Source organism: Cetorhinus maximus, chromosome 1 (assembly GCF_964194155.1).
Source record: "Cetorhinus maximus chromosome 1, sCetMax3.hap1.1, whole genome shotgun sequence".
Taxonomy (NCBI): Eukaryota; Metazoa; Chordata; class Chondrichthyes; order Lamniformes; family Cetorhinidae; genus Cetorhinus; species Cetorhinus maximus.
The window spans coordinates 81,073,716-81,098,119 of record NC_135879.1 but is presented as its reverse complement, the minus strand read 5'-3'; the positions used below and the strand labels follow the sequence as shown (position 1 = coordinate 81,098,119).

General features: G+C 41.9%; 1 protein-coding gene across 6 annotated transcripts in view; it reads right to left on the bottom strand.

Annotated features, from left to right (window-relative positions):
• Positions 1-24,404, bottom strand: part of LOC144681248 (ankyrin-2-like) — an 866,008-nt gene that overhangs the window by 78,220 nt on the left and 763,384 nt on the right. For all 6 annotated transcript variants that reach the window (XM_078542889.1, XM_078542897.1, XM_078542890.1 and 3 more), the window contains 3 exons: positions 23,359-23,481; positions 17,016-17,048; positions 11,057-11,078 (listed from right to left, as the gene is read on the bottom strand). In XM_078542889.1, the coding sequence (XP_078399015.1) occupies positions 11,057-11,078; positions 17,016-17,048; positions 23,359-23,481 (178 nt within the window). The remainder of the gene's footprint in view (positions 1-11,056; positions 11,079-17,015; positions 17,049-23,358; positions 23,482-24,404) is intronic.

The window sequence follows — 24,404 nt, the reverse complement described above, 5'->3', positions numbered from 1 at the left end:
TAAAAATGGACAAACCAAAGAGAATTTACTAATAGAGATCAAAAATGTAACAAGTGGTGAATTCAGAAAAAAAAAATGGTATATAGCAAAATGAAAAATTTGAAACACTCACACAAACACACAGAACGCTTAAGCCAAGTTATTTCCATGCAAAACTAAAGTTCTGACAGCACCAGACATGCAGTCTTATGTAAGCACTGAATACCAAAGGCAATTTTAAAAAATGTTAAGTGACATTGTGGTGAAGTACAGTGGTTAGTGCTGCCAAATATTTAAAAGTAGGACAGACAATTCATAGAAATGCATTTTTGTTGAAACGTGTAAACAATTCCAGCATTAAATAGTCTCCACGCTTTAGGGAAAGAAAATTTGGAAGCTTGATTAATTTAAAAGTTGAAATGTGATTGTGAATAATCTTATTTCATGGATATTATATTTGTGGAATAAGGCACTTTAGTAGCTTACGTAATTGTAATTTAATGCAAGCTGATAACTTTATCTTTCTATGTTCAAAATGAGTGAGCTGCAGAGTGACAAGATCTTAATTTATTTTTTTATTTTATGTGCAGTATTTCTTTCCCTCAGTGTTATAGCAGAATTGAAAAAATGCCCATTGACACCCACAATATAGCAGTCCCCTCAGTTGTACACCTAACCTGCTCAATTTGTATACATTTACTGCGATAAGAACTTTGTGAAAAATTATATTTTATATGCTTTTACTTTTGAAACAGTTTAGTACAAGAAAATAACCTTTATGATAAACAATCAGCTCATTGGATCCAAATCTTGGAGCTCCCTACAAGAAGTACAGTGGCAGTGTCTTCGCTACATACAACAGGCGGCTCACTATCTCCTTCCACTATCACCTTCTCAAGTGCTTGCCCACAATTGTTGCCCAAATCAAATGAATAAAAAAAAACACTCCTGTTTGTTGAAAAGCCTGATTATGTCCATCTAATATTAAAATTGGTTTGTCTTGTCAACTTTTTAAAAACATTCTTTTATGGGAACTGGGTATCACTGGCAAAGCCAACAATTGTTGCCCATCCCTAATTGCCCTTGAACTGAGGGCAGTTAAGAGTCAACCACATTGCTGTGGGTCTGGAGTCACATGTAGACAAGACCAGGTGAGTTAGATTTCCTTCCCTAAAGGACATTAGTGAACCAGATGAGTTTTCACAACAATCGTAGTTTCATGGTCACTATCACTAACTTTATATTCCAGATTTAATAACTGAATTCAAATTCTACCAGCTGCCATGGTGCGATTTGAACCCATGTGCCCAGAGAATTAGCCTGGGCCTCTGGATTACTAGTGATATTACCACTATGCCACCATCTCCCCTTCCACTCTTCCATTCAGGATTCTAATTATATTCCCATAGGGTTTTCAATGATAATTGGGTCTATATGTGTGATATATCTGTTGCAATCTACCCTGTCACCTAGTTAAAAGCATTTTTCTTTTATTACGTCAGAGTGAGATGTTCAAAAAAACGTGTTTAAGAGATCTGGCATACTGACCTCTACCTCGCAGAGGCTGAGCGCCAATCCATAGACACTTCCTCCTACCTCCTCCTGGACCATGACCCACCACCGAACATCAAGTCATTGTTTCCAGACTGTCACTGACCTCATCTCCTCTGGAGATCTTCCCTCCACAGCTTCCAACCTCACAGTCTCAACCTCAGACAGCCCGCTTCTACCTCCTCCCCAAAATCCACAAACAAGACTGTCCCGGCAGACAGATCGTGTCAGCCTGTTCCTGCCCCATGGAACACATCTCTTCCTATCTTGACTCCATTATCTTTCCCCTTGTCCGGTCTCTTCCCACCTACATCCGCGATTCCTCTGATGCCCTACATCATATCAACAATTTCCAGTTCCTTGGCCCCAACCGCCTCCTCTTCACCATGGACGTCCAACTCCTCTACACCTCCATCCCCCACCAGGATGGTCTGAGGGCTCTCCGCTTCTTCCTTGAACAGAGGCCTGAACAATCCCCATCCACCACCACTCTCCTCTGTCGGGCTGAACTTGTTCTCTCACTGAACAATTTCTCCTTAAACTCATCTCACTTCCCCCAAATAAAAGGTGAGGCTATGGGTACCCGCATGAGCCCCAGTTATGCCTATCTCTTTATGGGGTATGTAGAACATTCCTTGTTCCAGTCCTACTCCGGCCCCCTCCCAAAACTCTTTCTCTGGTTCATCGATGACTGTTTCAGTGCTCCTTCATGCTGTTGTCTGGACCTGGAAAAATTCATTAATTTTGCTTCCAATTTCCACCCCTCCATCATTTTCACATGGTCCATCACTGACACTTCCCTTCCCTTCCTTGACCTCGTTGTCTCAATTTCTGCTGATAGACTGTCCACCAATATTCATTACAAGCCCACCGACTCCCACAGCTACCTCGACTACAACTCCTCACACCATAAGGACTCCATCCCATTCTCTCAGTTCCTTCACCTCCGTCACATCTGTTCCAGTGAAGCCACTTTCCAAAACAGTGCTTCTGACATGTCTTCCTTCTTTCTTAACTAAGGTTTCCCACCCACGGTGGTTGGCAGGGTCCTCAACCATGTCCGACCCATCTCCCGCGCCTCTGCTCTCATACCTTGCTCTCCCTCCCAGAACCATGATAGGGTCCCCCTTGTCCTCACTTTTCACCCCACCAGCCTCCGCATTCAAAGGATCATCTGCCGCCATTTCCGCTAACTCCAGCATGATGCCACCATCAAACACATCTTCCCCTCACCCCCACGTCAGCATTCTGTAGGGACCATTCCCTCCGGGAGACCCTGATCCACTCCTCCATCACCCCTAACATCTCAACCCCCTCCCACGGCACCTTCCCATGCAATTGCAGAAGGTGCAACACTTGCCCCTTTACTTCCCCCCAACCTCACCATCCAAGGGCTCAAGCATTCCTTTCAAGTGAAGCAGCGCTTCAATTTGGTCTACTGCATTTGCTGCTCCCAATGCAGTCTCCTCTACATTGGAGAGGCCAAACGCAGACTGGGTGGCCGCTTTGCGGAACACCTTCGGTCTGGCCGCTTTGCGGAACACCTTCGGTCTGTCCGCAAGCATGACCCAGACCTTCCTGTCGCTTGCCATTTCAACACACCACTCTGCTCTCATGCCCACATGTCCGTCCTTGGCCTGCTGCAATGTTCCAGTGAAGCTCAATGCCAACTGGAGGAACAGCACCTCATCTTCTGATTAGACACTTTACAGCCTTCCGGACTTAACATTGAGTTCAACAACTTCAGATCATGAACTCTCTTCTCCATCCTCACCCCTTTTTGATCCCCTCTTATCAAATATTTATTTTTAAATTTTTATATATTTTTTTTTTCCATCTATTTCTATTATTATTATTTTTGAAATGTATTTCCATTCATTGTTTTGTCCCCACCTTTTGTCTTATTTCGATCTTTTCTTCCACACCGTCCCCTCTTTCCAACCCACCCCCACTAGGGCCATCTGTCACTTGCTAATCCTGCTTTCTACTCTTAATGTCACCATTAGAACCTCCTTTAGCCAGTATCACCACCATCAACACCCCTTTGACCTGTTGTTTATGACATCTTTTGCAATCTCTCCTTTGCCTCCACCTATCGCTGGCCTTCTATCCAGCTTCACCTGTCTCACCCCCCCTCCCCCCCACCCCCCAAGCAGTATATATTTCACCACATTTTTACTTCTCTTTAGTTCTGAAGAAGTCATATGGACTCAAAATGTTAACTCTGTCTATCTCTCCACAGATGCTGTCAGACCTGCTGAGCTTTTCCAGCTATTTTTGTTACTGTTTCAGATATCCAGCATCCGTAGTATTTTGCTTTTATGTTTAAGAGATCCTCCCTTTCAATGTCCAGTCTGCATGTAGTCATAGCCAATGGCCACTAGTTGCATTGGGGGAGATTTTTTACCGGGTCAGGATGACTTGGGAGCTCTTTAAAAGTGATGGGGATGGGTCACGATTCCGAGATTCCCAATCCAAGACCTCATTATGTATTCTTGGCTGAGAGCCCAGAAATACATTAGCCATACTAAAACCCCTGAGCCCTGGGGAAAACATTGTTTGATTGACAGCTCTGGCTCTGTGATCTATGCTGTCAATTTCACAATGTTTATTTATGCAAGATGAAGAGGTTTCAAGTGCTTGCTGTTTCAGTTAATGGTAATTTAAAGAGTCTGGATGATTGGCACTTTTATTGGGCTGTAGTAATAAGGTGTTTTTTTAAGGAAGTGGAATGTTATCAGTGAATGACAGTTTTTTAAAGATTTTTTTTACACATCCTACTGTCATTATAGCATTCATTGCTTCTGTACAGGGTATAGTTGGTGAATGGGCATGGAAGTGCCAAAGCTTGACACAGACAGAATGAGAGGCTATAGGGATTGTTTAGGGAGGCATAGCTTGGCATGGAGGCATGAGGGGCCATATGAGTAGGTGGGGGAATGAGGTGGCACAGATGGGGCATGGGGAGTGTGTGGGGTGAGAGCTGGAGGGCCTTTCTGTTTTTATTATAATTGGGACAAAGTCCAGGTATATTAAAAACCAAGGCAGGCCTTTTAAACAACCCAACTTCATGCCCGGCAGCCCCTGTGGCTGCCTACAAATGTTTTCCCTGATCGCCTGAACTGACTGCAGACCGAACCCGCTCCGATGAAAATCCCAACCTTACGGACACTTTCTCCTGGGCTTGGAATTTTTCCAACTTCCTCTACCTACCCTAAGAAGAACTTCCGGCTCTGAAGAAGAGTCATACGGACTCAAAACGTTAACTCTGTCTTTCTCTCCACAGATGCTGTCAGACCTGCTGAATTTTTCCAGCACTTTTTGTATTTGTTTCAGATTTCTAGCATCCACAGTATTTTGCTTTTATCTAAGAACTTCTAGCCGATTGTCTCAATTTCAGGAATGGCTAGATTTTTTACTTTCGGTGGCAGATAAAGGCCAACAGAAGATCAGCCACTCATTTATAAACCCCGTGTGCTGCCACCAGTTTTCCACCGTCATCAAAAGTAAAAATTGGCCCTGCTGTCTTTCAAACTTTTTAGACGCCCAGAGTAATTTTTTGAACTTCAACCCAAAATGGATGCAAAGTTAGTGGTGCATTCAGAGTGCTCGCCCAAAGCAATGGTGAGGAGTTCCAAACCTACTTCAGGTTCAGTTAATTGACAGGAGCAAGGGTAAAGCAGGTCCTCTGCTGGGCTCCCTGGTTCTGAAAGGAAAAGCGTTTGGCTTCTGCTTAGTCTGTTGGGCAGGTGGGATCCGATCGTGGGGTAGGGAGGACACCTAGCAGTGGGACTCTGTAATTGACCCAGAGGAATGGGTCAATATCTGGTTCAACTGGGCCTAGCGTTCATGACAGACTACCACCCATCGTATATGAAAGCAGCCTTCGGAATTCTGAACAAAAGTTGGACCACAATTTGCATACTTAAACATGCTGCTATGTATTTTTTGTGGAAAAAAGTGGGCGGCCATTTAATGGCTGCCTGAAAATTGAATCAGGAACATCTCTTTCGTGGAAAAGGTGTCCAACCTCTGCCTGTGGCCCCCATTCCTTAGTTGAGAAATAGATGAGTGCCAGTTAAAGTGCTCCCCTTCTATCTGCCACGTTGTTAATTATTCATGAACATCTTACTTCAAATGTTGTTTCTTTTTAACTGTTTACGCTTTAATTGCCTTCTTTTCTCCTTTTTGGGCTCTTGCTATCTTTTGGCCTTCTACTACCTCTCAAAGTAAACTTAAAATTTGATTCCTGTCTGCCTTCTCCTGCTGGCTTCTTCTTTGCCCATTGCTGGATCTCTAGACATTGTCTCTCCAAAATGACTGCATTATATAACAAATGTACTTTTGACAGTACACCTTCATGTGTATACTAGCTCCAGCATGACCTGAAATTCCCTCCTGGTTACCCCTATGGGTCTTGCTTTGAATCACAGAATTGTTACAGCACAGCCCATCGTGTCTGAATGAGCAACTCACCGAGTACCATTAGCCCACCTTCTCTCATAACACTGCACAATCTTGCTTTTCAGATAACAGTTTAATTCCCTTTTGAATGCTTCAACTAAACCTACCCCCACCACACTCTCAGGCAGTGCATTCCAAACCCTAACTACTTGCTGCGTAAAAACTTTTCCCTCGTTTCACTTTTGCTTCTTTTACTAATTCTTTAAATCTGTGTTTTCCCGTTCTTGATATTTTCATGAGTGGGAACAGTTTCTCCCTATCCACACTGTCCAGACCCCTCATGATTTTGAACGCCTCTATCAAATCTCCTCTCAACCCTCTTGTCTCTAAGGAGAAAATCATAACTGAAGTTCCTTATCACTGGAACTATTCTCATGAATCTTTTCTGGATGACATTCAGGATATTTTACCCCATCCCTTACTTACTGACCATGGTTGAAATAACCCCGCCCAGCTCCTGCTATTGTTGTCTCTGTGTTTGGCCATGCTCTCCTGTATCATTGCTTTGGTCGATTTTGGCTCCTCTGGCATTTTCTGTACTGGTCAGTGCAGCAGCCATGTGCTGAACTCAAAAAATGAGTGAGCGGGGTTTCTATTCTAACAAGTAGATAAACTAAATTATTGAAGATAAGAAGATAATAGCTTTGATTCCGCTATCAAGTCCAGAGTTTTTCTGGATTCTCATGAAGAGGTAATAAATGAGCAAGTGGGTTGACTTTTATACTCATTATAAAACTTGAATATTTAGTTTAATCAAATTGAGAATACATTGTAATTTCAGATCAGGCTAGTTATCATTTATAATTATGTTAGCTATTGTAACTCAACTCACAGGTGGTCACACCTTGTCCCTTTACTGAAGCCTTCTCACCTGGCCATACATTTCATTACCTGACACAACCGAACCACCGTGGTGGCAGTATGGCTCTCATCACCAAATCACACCTCAATTCCTTCCCTACTCTCCTGGCACTTTCTCTTTCAAGCACTTTACCTTGTTCAATCCCTTTTTGATCTCCTTTGAAACCCCAATTCTCGACTGGTTCTCAAGCCACACTTTGGTTGCTTAATGAGATATCCTTCCTCCTTTCATCCCTCAGCTTCTGCACTGGGCAAATCCTCATCCTCAATAATTTCCATCTCTAACTCAATTTAATTTTGCCCTCCTGTCCTTCAATTTCCCTGCCATCCATTCCTTCCTATAGCTCACCCTTCCATAAACTCTCCTACTATATTCACAGACAAGGCAATCTCAACCCACTTCCTTGTATCCCTCAACACACATCTTCCCATCCCTCTCCATACTCTTCTCATTTCGCATCTACCACTTGAATAAACTCTCTCCCAAATCACTTGCAGCTACACCCTCTTCATTAAACTTCTAGCATATATCCTTCTTTGGCTTGGCATTCATTTTTTTCTGATTATGGCTCTGTGAAGTGCCTTATCACATTTTGCTACTTCAAAGATGCTATATAAATGCAAGTTGTAGTTATAGTTAAAAAAGATAATTTCTCACAAAATAATGATTTAAATTTGCTTATGTTTTGCTTCTTGGGAGACAGCGATTGCAACATTTATCTTTATTAATTATTATTCAGCGTATTCATTTGGGGCAATGTCAATTGTTCAGAAAGATAACACTTTTGCACCAAATTAAATATTGAATCAATAAAAGTGCTGTATGTACAAAGTGCTAATATCCACAGGGCAACTGCAAGGAATGGGGGGCTTTGAGGGTTTTTAAAAATATTTAGCCAGAAACAGCATCAGGGCTCAGTAATTCCTAAAATGCAAGTTGACTTCTCTCTGGCAACAAGCTGCAGAATAGTAATCTTATCTCTAAATTTATGTAATCCCAGAGCAAAAGTATTTCCACCTACCCTCAAATCAACCTCCAGCTAAAAAAGAGATTTTAAAGGCTTTCAGGGCAGCCATTCCCTGGTTCATTTCCCAGGGCAATGCCTTGACCAGAGTTGACCCTGCCTTCGAAATGGAACAAAAGCTTGGCAGTTAACTGTTGTCTGGTGCATTCTCCATGGCAATGCCTCTATCAATCAAAGTCCATTTGCCAACCAATCAGCACTCTTCTCTCATGAAGTATAGATTGTTGTTCCCTTTATAATTGGTATTCTTGTGAATCTGTCCTGATTAGTGCAAGACAAAAAACTTCAATAGCATGCCTCTTCTTTCAGCAATAATTTTATAATGATCACACCTTTATTTCGCTGCAACTGTGTTTGTATTCATTCCTCTTATTTTATCAATATATTTAATTACATTTTATGCAATTGTATCTCTTTAATAATCACCAGGATTTTCCCCTCGGTGATTTGGGGGCGGGGCCCGCTCGCCAAGGGGAAAATGACACGGGATGACGTCGGGAGGAACCCCCGACGTCATCCCGGTCCATTTAAATCTTCAGGAAGGCGGGCGGGCAGTGAAATCAGCTGTCCACCCACCGACCTGTCAATGGCCAATTAAGGCCATTGACAGGCTAATTAAGCTTGTTAAAGACCCTGCCCGTCCAAGCTTGAGACTGGCGGGCAGGCCAAGAGCCCCAGCGGGCTCCAGATTATTCATGAAACTTCATCCACTGGCAGGATGAAATTTCATGTCCGTTTTTTAAAAATTTAATAAACTTTATGTGTTTCTTATTAACATGTCCCATATAGTGTGACATTGTCACATGAGGGGGACATGTGAATAATTTAAATATTTCTCTATTTTTTGACTTTTCTTACCTGTCAGTGAACTCCCTGAGACAGCACTTTACAAAAGAGCGCACTTTGACAGATGGGGAATCCCTCCACCCCCCGCACAGGAAGCGCATAGCGCTTCCTGTTGGGCAGGCCGCTGGGTGGGCCTTAATTGGCCCGCCCACTCAAAATGGCGGTGAGCCCCATTTTGGTGGCGGGGGTCAGCTGCCTGCCCGCCACCGAGCTGGTGGCGCCCGCTCGCCCACCAAGGGCAAAATTCTGCCCAATTTTTCAGAAAATAAAAGCATTTATTCCTTTTATTGATTAATTATCCCTGTATCTATTTAATTAATAATTTTACACATGCATTTGATTAAATGCCCAATGCTACTCTTGTTATATGTCCGCTCTTCTCATTTAATATATATTTTTCTTTAAAAAATCCATTGTTTTTATTAATAATGTTTTGGAACAAGGTTTCAGTTCCTCTAACTTCATGTCAGCACTTTGATGTGAGCCACTAGTAGTAATATTAAATATGAAAGGAAACTGATTTGAACCTCTGCAAAATTTATAATAAAATATTATTTCAACCATGTAATTGCCAAAATTTTTGTAAAAGATGTTATTTTAAATCCAATCTGATTTTGCTGTCTGCACTATTTACTTCAGAGCTGCTTTCTAAATAGCAACTGAGGACAGGATGATTTTGGTTCCGAGCAAATTAGAACTGATACTAAGGTCTTTAAAGGGGTTAGATAATGTCATTCAGTAAGGCTAGGTGTCGTTTCATCATGTAGCGTTGAATTAGAATAGTTAACAGATTAGTGTTTCCAAAAATGAGAATAGGTCTAGTTACTAAGTCTGAGCACTGTTAACACACTGCAAATCTATACAGTGAATTTATACTTATGCAACATTGCTACTACCAAAGACATTCCCAGCTCTTTTTCAAGTTGAGATTTTAAAATTCTTGTCCTGGTTTTCAAATCCGTCCGTGGCCTGACCCCTGTCACTGTAACATCCTCTGAGATCTCTTCACTCCTCCAATTCTAGCCTCTGACACATCCCCAATTTTTATCACTCCACCATTAATGGCCATGCCTTTAGTTGCCTGGGCCCTAAGCTTGGGAAACACTGTTCTAAACCTCTCCACCTTTCCTCCTTAAAATTTAATTCTTTGACTAAGCTCTGGGTCACCTTTCCTAATTTCTCCTTATCTGGCTGGGTATCAAACTTTGTTTGATCGTCATGCCTATGAACAGCTGTGGGATGTGTCATTTTAATGTGAATTCTTGTTGTTGAGATGCTATTTGTGCGTTTAGTAGCACAGATACCTAAGGAAATGGCTTTTCCCTACACTTTCAAAATATATTACTGTACCACACTGGAAAATATTAACAGCCGGTGAAGGCACAGGAGACTGTATTTTCAGGCCACAGGTGAGCGAAATGTACACTAGCACTGTGGTATTGGAGTCAATGCTTTCCTCGACATTGGGGATTTTTTGCAACTAGAAACTGCAATGATATTTTTAAACAGCTGCATCTTTGCAATATGGAACTTGACGGCTACTGTATTTCCTCATTGCTGCTGGTTTCTGCAATGTATACTACTGTGTGACCAGGACAGAGTCCAGATTTTGGCAGCCTCAGCACATTATGGAACCACTTGGGTAGATATGGTTCTCCGCATAAATGCACTGTTAAATTAAAACTATTACTGCTATCATACACTTCAGAGAACAGCCTTCTATCAAAATAAATTGGGAAAACTGTTTGTAGAAACATTAAAAGCACCACCGCACATAAGTGTGTTAAACTCTCAAAGGCCAGTATTTAGTGTTTTGGAATGCTTCAAAACTAACCCTAGCAATGTCCTGAAGATAGAATATTTCAAAAGATGATATCGGGTGTTGTTGTTTCACTTCTGTGTTCAGTTTTTAATATGAAAAACCAAAACTGTACTTCACCACAGCAGCTGCCATCCTGATATTGGAACACTTATTTAAATATAATGGAACTAAATGTCAAGTGAGACATGGAGGAGGCATGTCCCCTGCTCATCAAAGAGCATGAAAGAGAAACATGGAAAAATGAAAGAATTTCATAATGAGCGCAACAGGCACAGCAGGACTATAAGGGATGTCAAAGGAAAGTGGATGCTTAGATGATACACTGATTATTTAGTTATTAATGCTTTATATAAGCAAAGTATAATACTAGCATTTTAATCAATTAAAAAGTTGTAAACAGAATTACTGTTATTTCTACAAGCATTAGTAACAGTTTGTTAAATTATTTTAAATAGTTCATACTCTGTTATCTTAATACTTATATTTTACAGATAGAAAATATTCTTACATTTATCTTGTATTCCAGTCACCTGCAAAATAATAAAGGTAGAAAATAAGTACATGATATACTTCATCAATTAGAACTGGTCATAAGGTTTTATGGCTGGCTACGACTTACTGGAAACAGTGGCAGGACTTGAATTAATGTGTGCAGTCCCCCATATTTCCCAGTTCCCTATCTCAGCCACACTGCTGTGGGAAAACATTGAATGGAGGTCAAATGCTTTCTCAGAGACAGGACGAAGTCATCCTTGGAATATTTTCATATCTTGTCTAGTAACTCATGGCTACTATCACTTCCCCAAAGGCAGAGGCCTGAATTCTTCTTCTGCATGAAAATGCTGGCAGAGGTCTGGATCTGGAAGACCACTACCCAAAATTGGCCTCTACTATTTTCATGGGGGGGCGGGGGCATGGGGGAAATGGGTGCGGGTTCTAATCATGGTTTCTGGAGGCAGCTAACCCTATAAATCAGCAGCGGCCTCCACTGTGTGTGGTTTTGGTGAGTTAAGTGCCTGAAACTGGAAGTGTGAAGGTTTGATGTGGTAGGAGCAGGTCTCAATCTTGTGGATTTGTTTGGATGGCCAGGGTACCATTTTAGAGCGGTAGGTGCCCTTTGGTGGAGGTAAGTTACCCTTTGGGAGAGGTAAGGCACCCTTTTGGGAGAGGTCAAGTGCCCTTTAGGATTTAAAATTAGGCATAAATGTGCATAAAAGTGCATAAACTCACTGGAACTGCCAAGCTGTCAAAGAACTGTCAAAGCTTATTGAAACTGTCAAAGCTGTCAAGGGATTTAACTGTGCTGGGCTTTAAATTGCCATTATAGGATTTGTGCTGCATGACTGATTTACAGCCTAACATTATCACAATGTGGTGCCTGTTAAGTGAGCAATTTGATTGACAGCTCCAAGTGGTTATAGAATAGAGATGCTTACTTTCAAGAGATTAAGTACTTAAATAAAATGTTTGTTTTCATAAGAGAAGAGATTAAGTACTGAAATGAAATATTTGCTTTTATAAGAGATTAGTTGAAGGAATTTCAATGTATTGAATTTTTTTAATCAAGGAGAGTGTTATTTTTAAATAGCGTCATCATCAATAGACAGAACTTTATTTTATGCCAGCTTGGCTCCTGATATTTGCCCTGATGGATATTAGGTGTGTTGACATGGAGGGGGTAAGAACAAAGGGTGGTGGGTGGGGTCATGGGTAGGCATGAGTTGACATTAAGTTGGCATAGGGGGCTATATAGGACAGTGGGAATGAGAGGGGACACAGGTTAGCATAGGGGGTGGAGGGTGTGGGTAAAGGAGCATAGGGTGGCACAGGGGTATGACAGGCCTTGAGGGTGGCATAGGGGTATTAGGGGCCATGGGGTGTGGGTACTGGGGAACAGGTTGGTTTGTAAGGGATAGTTGTCCATGGGGGTGGAAACAGTGCCATTGGTTGATATGGAGGGTATGGGGGTCAATGTGGGGTGGGTACAGGGACACAGGTTGGCATTGAGCATGTGGGGATGCATGGGAGGATGGGTGGGAACATGAGGTGGCATGGGTTGGCATAGATGGGACATAGGGAGTGTGTGGCAGGTGAGGGATGAGGGCTGGAGGGATTTTTTTTGTTGCTTTTTTTCAATCTTTCACACAGTGCCAGTGCACAGTGGCAGGCTTTCCAGTGCCATCTCCACACCTAGCAGCCTCCGCACTCTTTCCTGGGGTGGCTGGCCTGACCTCTAATTCAGTTTGCCCCCCGGAACAAAAATCTGACATTCCAGGCCACTTATTCCTGGGTCAGGTTCGCGGAGCCAGGAATGTCCCAACTCTGCATACCCGACTCGGGAGCGAATATCTGGGCCAGAATGTTGATAATGTACCCTAATGTTCTCAGCTACAGATATTATACCTTAATCTGCACATGTAAAACAACATCCTTAAAATCTAATAGCAACAGCAGAATATAAACACATGTACCTTATTCAGAACATGCTTAAAAAGTCCTAGAAGCCAGTGATAGTAAACTAATAGCTATCATTAAAATAATACGCAAGAGTTGTTACAAGGCCAGGAAATGTACCATTTTGAATTATCTTGCATTTCAATGGTGCTGTTTGGTCATCTCCTTATTTCATAGCTATGTTTGTGTATAATGAATGGCATTAACAGGACAATGGGATATTGATGTACTTTGGCTATCTGAATGCAATGTTTGCCCTTAGCCTCTTGCCAACGCCCCCCCCACCACTGAAATACTTATCCATACCTTTTTTAACCTTAAAATAGCCTATGGCGAGTCATTCCTGGGCTACTTTATGTACTTTATCTATTAGTTCACAGCAACTATTTCTCCAAGGCTCAATTACTCCAATGCTGCATTTGCCTGCATCCCCAGATATGTCCTACACAAGTTCCAAATTGTGTATATCCATATCCATCGCTTATTCTTGCACCTTATTCTGTGCAGGGTCCTGATCGCTGCCATCCTCTTCAAGCTCCTCCAGAAATGAGGGACGTTGCCTGTGGAGGACTCACAATCATGGATGGATAGCAGAGAGTGAGGATGGATGAATATTTTGGAGTTTTTGCTGAACTACTTCTGATAATCAGAAACTACAGCTGGGGTTTTTTGCTTCTGCCAGCAGCAGGCATCATTGCAGGCAGGATGGGAAAATGTGGGGAACAGCCAAAAGCCAATTGACTTTTAGCCACTCTCCAAATTTTGATGTCCTGCCCATGGCCATGCCCACTGCTGGTGGGACTGGAAAATCCCACCCTACATTCCCTCACAAGTTTAAAGGATGAAGTAGGGCAAATAAATGGACCAGTTTGTGGAATGTTGTAATTTGCATCCTACTTTGAACTAGGTCTCCTCCCAGATTCATGCAGTTGGAATTTCTGTGGAGGTCCTCCAGATCTCCTGTGCTAAGTTCGGCACAAGATTGGCAGAAACAATGTAAATGGTGCACTGTTCTACTTTTCCCCAGTTTCCATTAAGGAGAATTGGGAACCTTCCTGGAAATTCTAACCTTTTATGTCTTTTGAGAATAGCAGAAAGGCATAGTAGCAGGCTTGACTGGCACCTCATCTGGCTATCGCTGGGGGCGTGGGGGGAGGCGGCATGAGGGGGATTGGGGTGCATCAAAGATGTCACTTGAGGAGTAAGATTCAGGCAGATCTCCTTTAAGAAGAAGATCAGCCCTGACTTAGGTGGCTGGTCAAATTCTAAAGGGAAATCACAATCCAAGAAAAGTGGATTTTTTAACCCATTCAAGTACTAATGCGGTGTAGTTTTACTGGGTTTGTTGGATTTGGTAATTGTGCTACATGCCCTATGTCTTCAGCAAGAGGTGCGAGCCATTTATGCTTCCTGAACATACTATCAGTGAGCGTGGAACTCTCTGGAGGTAGGGGGAAGCAGGAGATTTGTGGAAGCAGACCTGCTGGTATCTGAAAATTTCATTGGGAGCTTAAAAATGGCTTGGGTTTCCAATTTGCATATTACAAGTAGATTGCAGACTGAAACAGGCAGGCACTCTGGCCAACCGTTCCCACAATGTGTCGGAAATGGCAGAGGATAGATCGGGAAAGGGATCGGGACAGTAAATTCAGCACTACAATTTTTGGAGTGCTACCAGCCAGTAAGGTGAAGCAATTTAAGCATTCTACATTTACCATTATGATCAGTCATTTAAACCTGCAAACCATATCATCATTCATGGGGCATTACAATTCATTAAATGAACTCAGTAACAAATCTTTTTCAAGTAACTCCCTTTGAACTGCGCTCAAACTTGAGCTTAGCTTCCTTTCCTTTCCTGAGGACTGATTATTAGTGACCCTTATGCAGTACTGTTGTCATAATTCTGTTATGAGTGTAGAGGGTGAGTGAGAGATTTGGTTAATAACCTTCCATGGAGGTTAAATGAGATCTTATAAGGGTCAGAGCATTGTAAAAGAGGTTGGTTGTGAGGCTAGGAAGGAACTCTTCTTAATCCCCTTACAAAGGTGGAGCATAGGGGCACTACTGGCACCGTCCTGAAGGAGGAACCACTCCCTTCCAGAACACACACTGTCTGTCAGCCTCCTGGATAGATAGGTGCCTGAAATTCTGAATTGCATCCCTAGTGGCATTTGCACCTCCCTGGGATATATAAATTGCACGACCTCCCCTCCGCCCACCCAATCTAGCTGTCTGAAATCATGGCTGTGCTAACATCAGGATGCTGGGACTATGAACTTTTGGTCCCTGATTAGTATCAAGATCATTTTCTTTCACTGCGAAAACATCAACCACCGTTGCCTCTCCTCCTCAGTGGCCAAAATCATATCCATGACTTTATTACCCCTAAGGCTTGATTTCTCCAATGGTCTCCTTGCTTGCTTCCCCACTACCTGTCACAAAGATTTATTCAGAATGCCAGCGTACACTTTCAGCCCTGCACCAAGATTTACATTAACCATGTCGATAACAAGCTAAAAATTCTCCCATGCCCTGAAGAATTGACTTTAAGAGTCTGTTAGTGTCAGTTCTGCCGAAGGGCCATGAAGGCTCGAAACGTTAACTGATTTCTTCTCCGCTGATGCTGCCAGACCTGCTGAGTTTTTCCAGGTAATTCTGTTTTTGTTTTGGATTTCCAGCATCCGCAGTAGCTTTTAGCTTTTTGTTTTTATTTAAGAGTGTCATGCTTGCCTTCAAATTCTCTCAAAGCTTTTGCCTTACAGTGCCTGTTCTATATGTGAAGAATGCTGCATAATAGTAAGTTGTTGCTGTAAGTACCTAACAGTAATAGCATGTGCAGTAGACATGCTTGCCTCTTCAAGATTGACCATTTGAGCCTGCCAAATTCTCAATATGTCAATTCAATGATTAGCTGAACTATACAGACCAGGAAAACCTGTGGTTGGTTTCCATGTTATGTTGACTTCATTTCAAAATAGTTAGTTTCAAAATAAGGGGTCTCCCATTTAAGAAAGAGATGAGAGGGAACTTATTCTCTCAGAGGGTTGTTTCTTTGGAATTCTCCCAGTGAGCAGTGGAGGCTGGATCACTGAATATATTCGAGGTTGAATTAAACAGATTTTTGATCTATAAGGAAGTCAAGGGTAGTGGTTGCAGACAAAGAAGTGGAAATAGGAATCATAAGCCATGATCTCATTGAATAGCAGTGTAGGCTTGAGGGGCCAAATGGCCTAGATTTTCTTCTATTTCTTATGTAAATGATTCCCAGCTATAGCAGTAGTTCAGGCACCATAAGGACCTCAGTATCCTCAGGCTAGGGAAGAATATGGCAAGGCTTCCAAATCTTGGTCACTATTCAGTGACCCCTGTTGCAAATGCAAATGTGGATGACAGCCAAGGACAGGATTGGGGGGCAGGATTTTATGGCCCCATTGCGGCAGGGGCGAGCCCGGAAAATGCGGTGAGCTGTTCAAAACTCCATTGACTTTGGCGGGACTGGAAGATCCCACTGGCAGGATGGGCCATAAAATTCCGCCTGGGGTTGGCTTCATGCGGTTGAATAGCTTGCAAACAGCCATATGAAGGATTACAACTGAATGATGACCACATGACTGAAATATTGAAGGGTGAGTGATGCCTGTAGGATTATACCCCAGGAGAAAGGCAATTGTTTTAGACAGATGGAGAGGAGAGAAAAATGGTGAACAAAGTGGTGAGAAAAAAGGACTGTCTTCGTCATAGTAGGTGAAATGATGATAGCTTCATTTTGTGCAGTGTGCTGCTCCAAACCCCATGGGAAACTAAATACATTATTTATTTCAAACTTAGATTTAAACTTCTTAATCAACTGCCAAAGAACTGATGCTGGAAATCAATGGACAATTAACAGGAGATAATACTGCACAATTGTTGGAAACAGCATAGTTTCATTTTGGAATCAATTCCAGGCCTTGTTGGAATATTAGCGATGATCTAGTTAGGCAGCAATGGATTACTAGTGTTAAAATTACCTCTTCCTCTTGCTCCTGATCTGAATCTGACTCCTTTTCATCCAAAGGTGATAACAGAAAGAAGAACAGGCAGAGCATGGAATAATCAGAAAGGGATGTGGTAAAACAGAAATAAAAAGAGCATCAAGGAGTCACAGCTCATCAACATTACAAATTATTCTAGACAAGCGCCGTGCAATACAAAAAGCAAGCTTCAGTATAAAGCTCACAGAGAAAAGGTTGGATCCATCCTACATTGATAAGACTGATTATTATCAATATAAGGTGCAAGACAACATGCAAGGGTTTTAGTTTGAATGAGTTGTTTAGTAATAGCTTATCTTGCTCTGAATAATAAAAAATGGAAGAAAAGATAAGATCTTCCCGATGAGCTGGCAAAAATTGTTAGGAATAGATTGCAGTAAAATAAGCAATTTGAATCACTGATTAAGTTGAAATTGGACTTTCTGAATACCACAGAATCATTTGCAGTTCCTTTATATGCGTAAAGTGGTACCTTTAAATATTTTGCACATGATCAAGACACATTTCTACTTTCAGGTGAACACAATGGAGAAATAATGCAGTATCTGACAAAAGATGCTTAAATATTGCCACATCTAATCTGTCACCACCTACATGCTGTCAAAAAGGCTTTTGCTGGATGCTGTAAGATGTTGGGATTGATGTTCAGCAAGTCATTTTACATCTATATTTCAGCCAGGCAGTTGTCATTTTCTGCTTCATTTATTTGAGTAATTACCACCTGCACAGACCAACATTTTTTTTCCTTTCAAACTAAAACTCCATTATTATCTTTATCACCAGTGGGAGGTTCAATTTCAAGTGTTAAAATGCCAGGCTATCAGCTTGTCTTTCCTGCTGTATAGAAAGTAGCCTGTGGCAGGGAAAGAGTGGGATAGGGAGGGGAAGTTATGAAGGAAGGAAATTGGGCAAAGAAGCACACAATAAGAAAAGTCTGTGGTATATTATGCAGTGATGTAATGGGGTGGAGCTTAAACCTGCCGGAATCAGGAATAAGGGCAAAGGTTAGCAGAAGTTGAGTGGGGTTTGGCTGGGAGGGGTGGTTGGGCAGGTGGGGGGGTGGTGGAGGTGTGGTGGTGAGGGGAGGTAGAAGGGTGGAAATTCATGAATAGAGCACAGAGAGGATACAATTTCTATTTTCAAACAGCTGCACACATTTAAAAAGCTGAGCAGGTTCTTAGAAGAGGAAGTGAAATGGGAAAAGGTAAGGATTTTTCTCTGAGGTGATGTGAAAGTACTCATGGTCTGAAATAGAGAAAGCAGGATGTAGCAGAATGCTGTTGTTGGAAGAAGTCATTACATGCACTAACATGGGCCAGATGGAAGTAAGTGGCTGTGGCTTTGCATGGAACCTACAAATCGCTAAAGAATCATTGTAGTGGTACAAGTTTAATGACTTTACTTGGTCAGGAAAGGCAACTGAGAAGCAATTAGTTATTCCTGAACACAATAGTCAAGTAATTCCCTTTGGACCATCAACAGCAGCATGTTCTTAGCTCCAGAAGCAAAGTTACCTGGCATTATTTATGTCAATTGTCTCAGATTCTCTAACGCACACTAGCCGATTGAAGACTCTTATCCTCAGTCTTTGCTCTTTTATACCTACAAATAGGACCACCTATCCATGAATCCTGACTGTGACTGTAGGATACAGAGAATGCAGCAACCAATTAAAACAGCATTTCTTCTACAGAACAGTACAAAATGCCAGGAAAAGTCAGACCACTGGGGTAAGGGGTCCAAACATCCAACATTTAACACTACATGATGAGGAAACAACGGCAATAATTGTTTTCAACACTAGCTTGGCCATTTTTTTTTTTATTATTCATTCAAGAGATGTGGGTTTTGCTGGCTGGACCAGCATTTATTGCCCATCCCTAATTGCCCTTGAGAAGGTGGTGGTGAGCTGCCTTCTTGAACCGCCGCAGTCATGTGGTGTAGGTACACCCACAATGCTGTTAGGAAGTTCCTGGATTTTGACCCAGTGACAGTGAAGGACTGGCGATATATTTCCAAGTCAGGATGTTGAGTGACTTGGAGGGAAATTCCAGGCGGTGGTATTCCCACCTATCTGCTGCCCTTGTCCTTCTAGGTGGTAGTGGTCATGGGTTTGGAAGGTGCTGTCAAATATTCCTGCAGTGCACCTTGTAGATGGTACACACAGCTGCTACTGTGCGTCAGTGGTGGAGGGAGGGAATGTTTGTGGATGTGGTGCCAATCAAGCGGGCTGCTTTGTCCTGGATGGTGTCAAGCTTCATCAGTGCTGTGGGAGCTGCACTCATCCAGGCAAGTGGGGAGTATTGATGGAAATAGGAGAGTTATTGTGCCTTCAGTGGGTTTAAGAGAATTAAATTAATGTTTTTAAGTATTGTCAAGTCTCTTCACCAGTTACAAGTTTCCTCACAAGAGACCCACAAAGTAGTTGACCAAGATAAAATTCTGCTTAATCAGACCAAGGTTACAGTACTATTTATTCTTCCAGAGGCTGAGAGCCAGAATGCAGCTGAGAAGATTGCTGAAGAACAATACACTGCAGTCCCCTCTACTTTGGAGAAAAACTTATGAACATTCACCAATCCCACCATGGACCGTCTCCCTGAGGAGATAGATAGGGTGGATGAGGAATTGATATGTGGTGAGAATCAGAGCATGACAAAGCCAGAGGTTGCAAATGTGGAAGCAAAGCCTGGTGTAATTGAGTGTAAGCAGAAGACATGTCAACATCTGGCTGCAATGCAAGCAGATGATGCTCTCAGGATTCTTAAATAACAAGGAGGATAGCAGAATTACACACATATTACAAGAGGAGTTGAACATAAAAGTAAAGATGTTCTGCTTCAGTTATACAGGGCATTGGTGAGACCACATCTCGAATACTGTGTGCAGTTTTGGTCTTCTTCTTTAAGGAAGGATGTAAATGCATTGGAGGTGGTTCAGAGGAGGTTTACTAGACTGATACCTCGAATAAGCAGGTTGTCTTATGAGGAAAGGTTAGACAGACTGGGCTTGTTTCCACTGGAGTTTAGAAGAGTGAGGGGTGACTTGATTGCAATATATAAGATCCTGAACGGTATTGACAAGGTGGACGTGGAAAGGATGTTTCTGATGGGTGAGTCCAGAAATTGGGGGCACTGTTTTAAAATTAGGGGTTGCCCTTTTAGAACAGAGATGAGGAGAATTTTTTTCTCTCAGAGGGTTGTATGACTTTGGAACTCTCTGCCTCAGAAGGCGGTGGAGGCAGGATCATTGAATATTTTTAAGGCAGAGGTAGATATATTCTTGTTAGGCCAGGGAATGAAAGGTTAGCAGGGGTAGATGGGAATGTGGAATTCAAAACACAAACAGACCAATCATGATCTTATTGAATGACGGAGCAGGCTCAGGGGGGCCGAATGGCCTACTTCTGCTCCTATTTCATATGTTCATATAAGAAAGGTCTGTGTGCCCTCCCCTAAGGTTTGTTGCAAATGACAGAGGTAGCAGTGGTGCCCTCTGGCCTGCTGTGTAGTAGTACAAGAGGGCTTCAACTCGTTTCAGGACATCCTATAGAAAATAGCAGCTGCAGGAGCATCTTCAAACCTTCTCTTGCTTTGTGAGAGACCTGGGCAAATCTGTAAACTCAACCCTGAGGCTTTAAATGAAGAACTACAGATCTTGGGAGAAACCATCTTGTGAGGTCAATAATACCTAGACTGCATTTAGGGCAACATTTTGCAGGGATTTTCTTCTAAAGATTAAATTATATTTTCGATTTTGTGAGGTCCTTTCCCAACCTAATTGCTAGACACTAGAATTCTGTTTCCAGTGCCAGTTAGGTAGTGTTCATGTGTCACACAGAGATTGTTTCCTCTCACGGCAACAGCAGAAAGCAGCACACTAGTAGCTTCCTCCAGAAGCCTTCAACTTTGCTGCCTGTTGCAAAATTAGCCTATCTAGGACTTGGGTACCTTAAAGGAAGGACAACCTGTATCTCACAAAGCTCATGTTTCACAGTAGCCCCAGATCCTCTGGTAACACATGCAAGTGTTAAAGTAGAACAAACAGAAATGTGCATTGCCACAAAAGGTGTATATGTTGATGAAGCTAAGCAATATTTTCAGACTAATAAATCAGTAGGATATTTGACAGAAGAACTATATGGCGTTTATTCTTTTTTGTATGATAGTGGGGGCAGATAATGTATTGGTGTTGAGGCTCATAATTATGGTATAATAGCTAGTATGGTATAATAGCTGTAAGAAGCAAAGAATTTGCTTAGACTACAGGGTAGCAAGAAGGCATCGATGGGCAGACGGGTTGAGATTTTCAAATAATGTTGCTCTATTAATCTGTGAAGTTATACTCATGAGTCCGTTCTTCAGGTGTGACAGTAGTTGCCACGCTTGTTTCCTGATTTTGATATACTGGGCCTTCAACATAAGCATTATCATCATCAGCCTCCTTGGTATCTTCTGGGACATTTCCTAGCACTTTTCCCTCATTGCAATGTTCTGAAGCATACAACATGTTTACCACAATCTGCAAGATCGTGCTAGTGCATACTGCAAGACACCCCCTAGATCTAATCCAGACACTTGAACCTTCCTTTCAGCATGCCTTTGAGCTTTGTTTAATTCTTCTCCCTGCCTTCACATGTGCTTCATTATAGCATTTAAATGCTTGCCCTATAAAGAAACAGCAGGGAGTGAAGGGAGGAGTGGGAATCCTCATCACCCAGCAGCAATCCTGGCCCTTGCCTCTGCTTTTGAAATAGAGCTAAGACACTGGACTGATGAAGTATATAAGCATCATGACAGCTTCAAACAGGCCATGTGCAAGTAGCTGGGTGTTGTATAGCTGTGCATTTAGGGAGTAGAAACCTTATGGTACATATAAATATGTGGGTTTACATTTGGGTCAAGCAATGTCACAGGGGTGCCATCAATAATCCCACAACCTTACAGGATCCAGCAGTTCTGAAAGGTTTCTACAAATCTTCATGACTGTAACATAGCTCTCTGAGATAGAACTCCTGGGAAAGGTCTCAGAAAATGCAACTGGGTCTACATATTGTGCTGGATGGCTACAACTGAACTGCTCTGTGCCTCCTCTGGTTGTGTCTGATCAATCTGGTATCCGTGACAGCTTCCTGATGCTCCCCTTCCTTCACCAAGTATGTTGTGGAAAATGGGGTTCCCATTGTCCAGCCTTCAGTTGGAAACTCAGCAATTCTCTTGAAAAGGAATGCTTTCCAAGGTTAATGTAGAATGAAAGGGAATGTTCCCTGAACAGACAGAGTTTTTTTCCAATTTATGAAGTGAACCCAAGATAGAGCTAAATGTTTCCAAAAACAATCTTTGATGAACAGTGACCCCTTTTAACCAATAATAAATCCAATAAAAGATTCAAGAGAAACTTCCTTGCCCAGTGAATAGCTAGAATATATAACTGGCTACCACATGGAGTAGTTGAGGAGAATAGCATAGATGTCATTAAAAGGCAGCTTGATAAATGCATGAGGGAGTAAGAATTAGAGGGACATGCTGATAGGGTTAGATGAAGTAGTGTGGGCCCATGTGGAGTATAAACACTGGCACAGGCCAGTTGGAATGAATGGCTTGTTTCTGTGCTGTATAACCAACAATCACGTATTTCTGCCGTGGCCAACAGTTCTGGACGGATTGCCCCTTTTAAATTAAATCCTAACTTTGTTGCAGGTGTTGCTTCTGCAAAGCCAAAATACCACAGGATTTGTACCAGGGTATTTCTACAAATGAGACTCAGCATGCATCAACCTTGTCCAAATTTTCTGATTCCGCAAACGTGTAATTGCCAGCTGACATCCTCCCCAACACAAGAATTTCAGGGCCTACTATTTCACAAAAAGAAAAACAATTATTTTTCTAAACAAGATATCTTAGACCTCTGTTGTGTCCTGTCTGAATAAAATTCAAGATTTACTATCGCCCAATTTTAGCAATAAAAGGTTTAATATGTCACAAACAGGCATGAACTTTCAGGCCTCCCACCTCGCAGATGCAAGATAATAATGACTTAAAAGTGATGGGCTATCAACCCATTGTCACTGTCATTGTGGCCTTGGCAATGGTTCCCCAAGTCTGGACTCTAGACACCTCAAGTGAAGCAGTGGGCCCATTTAATATGCTAATTGATATCCGGTGATGTATTAGGACCAAATTACCTATTGGGCGATACTGGCCAAAATGTACACAGTGCAGCAGCAAAGCAGCTCAGACCACAATTGGTAATGGGGTCCTAATATGTTATTAAACAATAAGTTACATTATTATATTTGAAATGTAGAACATTTTTTTACCTTGCAGTAAAGCGGTAGCGTAATATTGAGGTTGCAGATTGCATGTTGTACAAGGCCTCTTGTCGATTTTGGCTCTTTTATGAAGGATAATCGTCCACAAGGTTCCTGAGTCGTATCTCGTACCTGTTGTGACACAGTTCAGAATTGGAGTTGGTTCATACAACTAATGTTGAAATACACCGCATATATCTGGCAAACTGGCAGGCCAGCACCCATCCATTTAGGTTAATCCCACTGAAATGCACCAATGCATCATTTGTTCACAGTTCATCATACTAAAAAGGACACACAGACTGTTTCTTCCCTAAAAAGGAAACTGTTTGTCAAACACCTTGTATAGTTGTAACTATAGTAATATATTTAATACTCTTCAGAATTCACAATGATAAGCCAGCACATTCTCACAACTTGAACAAGTTAAAATTCAAAGTTTAATATAAAAACATTAAGTTTTAGTATAAACATTTACATATAAAATAGTCATATATAAGAATACTCTCATTGGTAAGGTATGCTTTCCAAGTTCATTTGGGTACTGGGTTCAGAATCCACTTTTGATCATCTGGGGTATGAAAGCTCTGAAGTCAAGATGGATGTGTTAAAACCACAGCACACAAATCACATTGGCAGAAATGTTTATTCATGCTCCTAGTCTCTATAATATATGAAAGCTCTTGCATATAGCAGGCACTTTGTATAAATTTCATACTTATTTCCTGTAACATTTTAACTATCACATTGTGATAGCAGTGCATCATCCACTGACAGCAATGCTGCAGAAACTCTGCTAGCATAGGTTATAAACAGATTTTACCAACTCAAAGGTTCAGGGATAATAACCATTAACATTTGGACTTGAATGGATACACATGACCATAAACACACTGCCAAATAAGATTACCAGAGATTGATGAGATTTATTATTACTTTTTATGCTCCTTATTCCAACAGGAATTAGATAGCTACATCACAATCATGAGGGTGCTTCCCTTGCCCATTATATCATGAGGATATAATTTCCACAGCTACCAGACTACCAGAAAGTG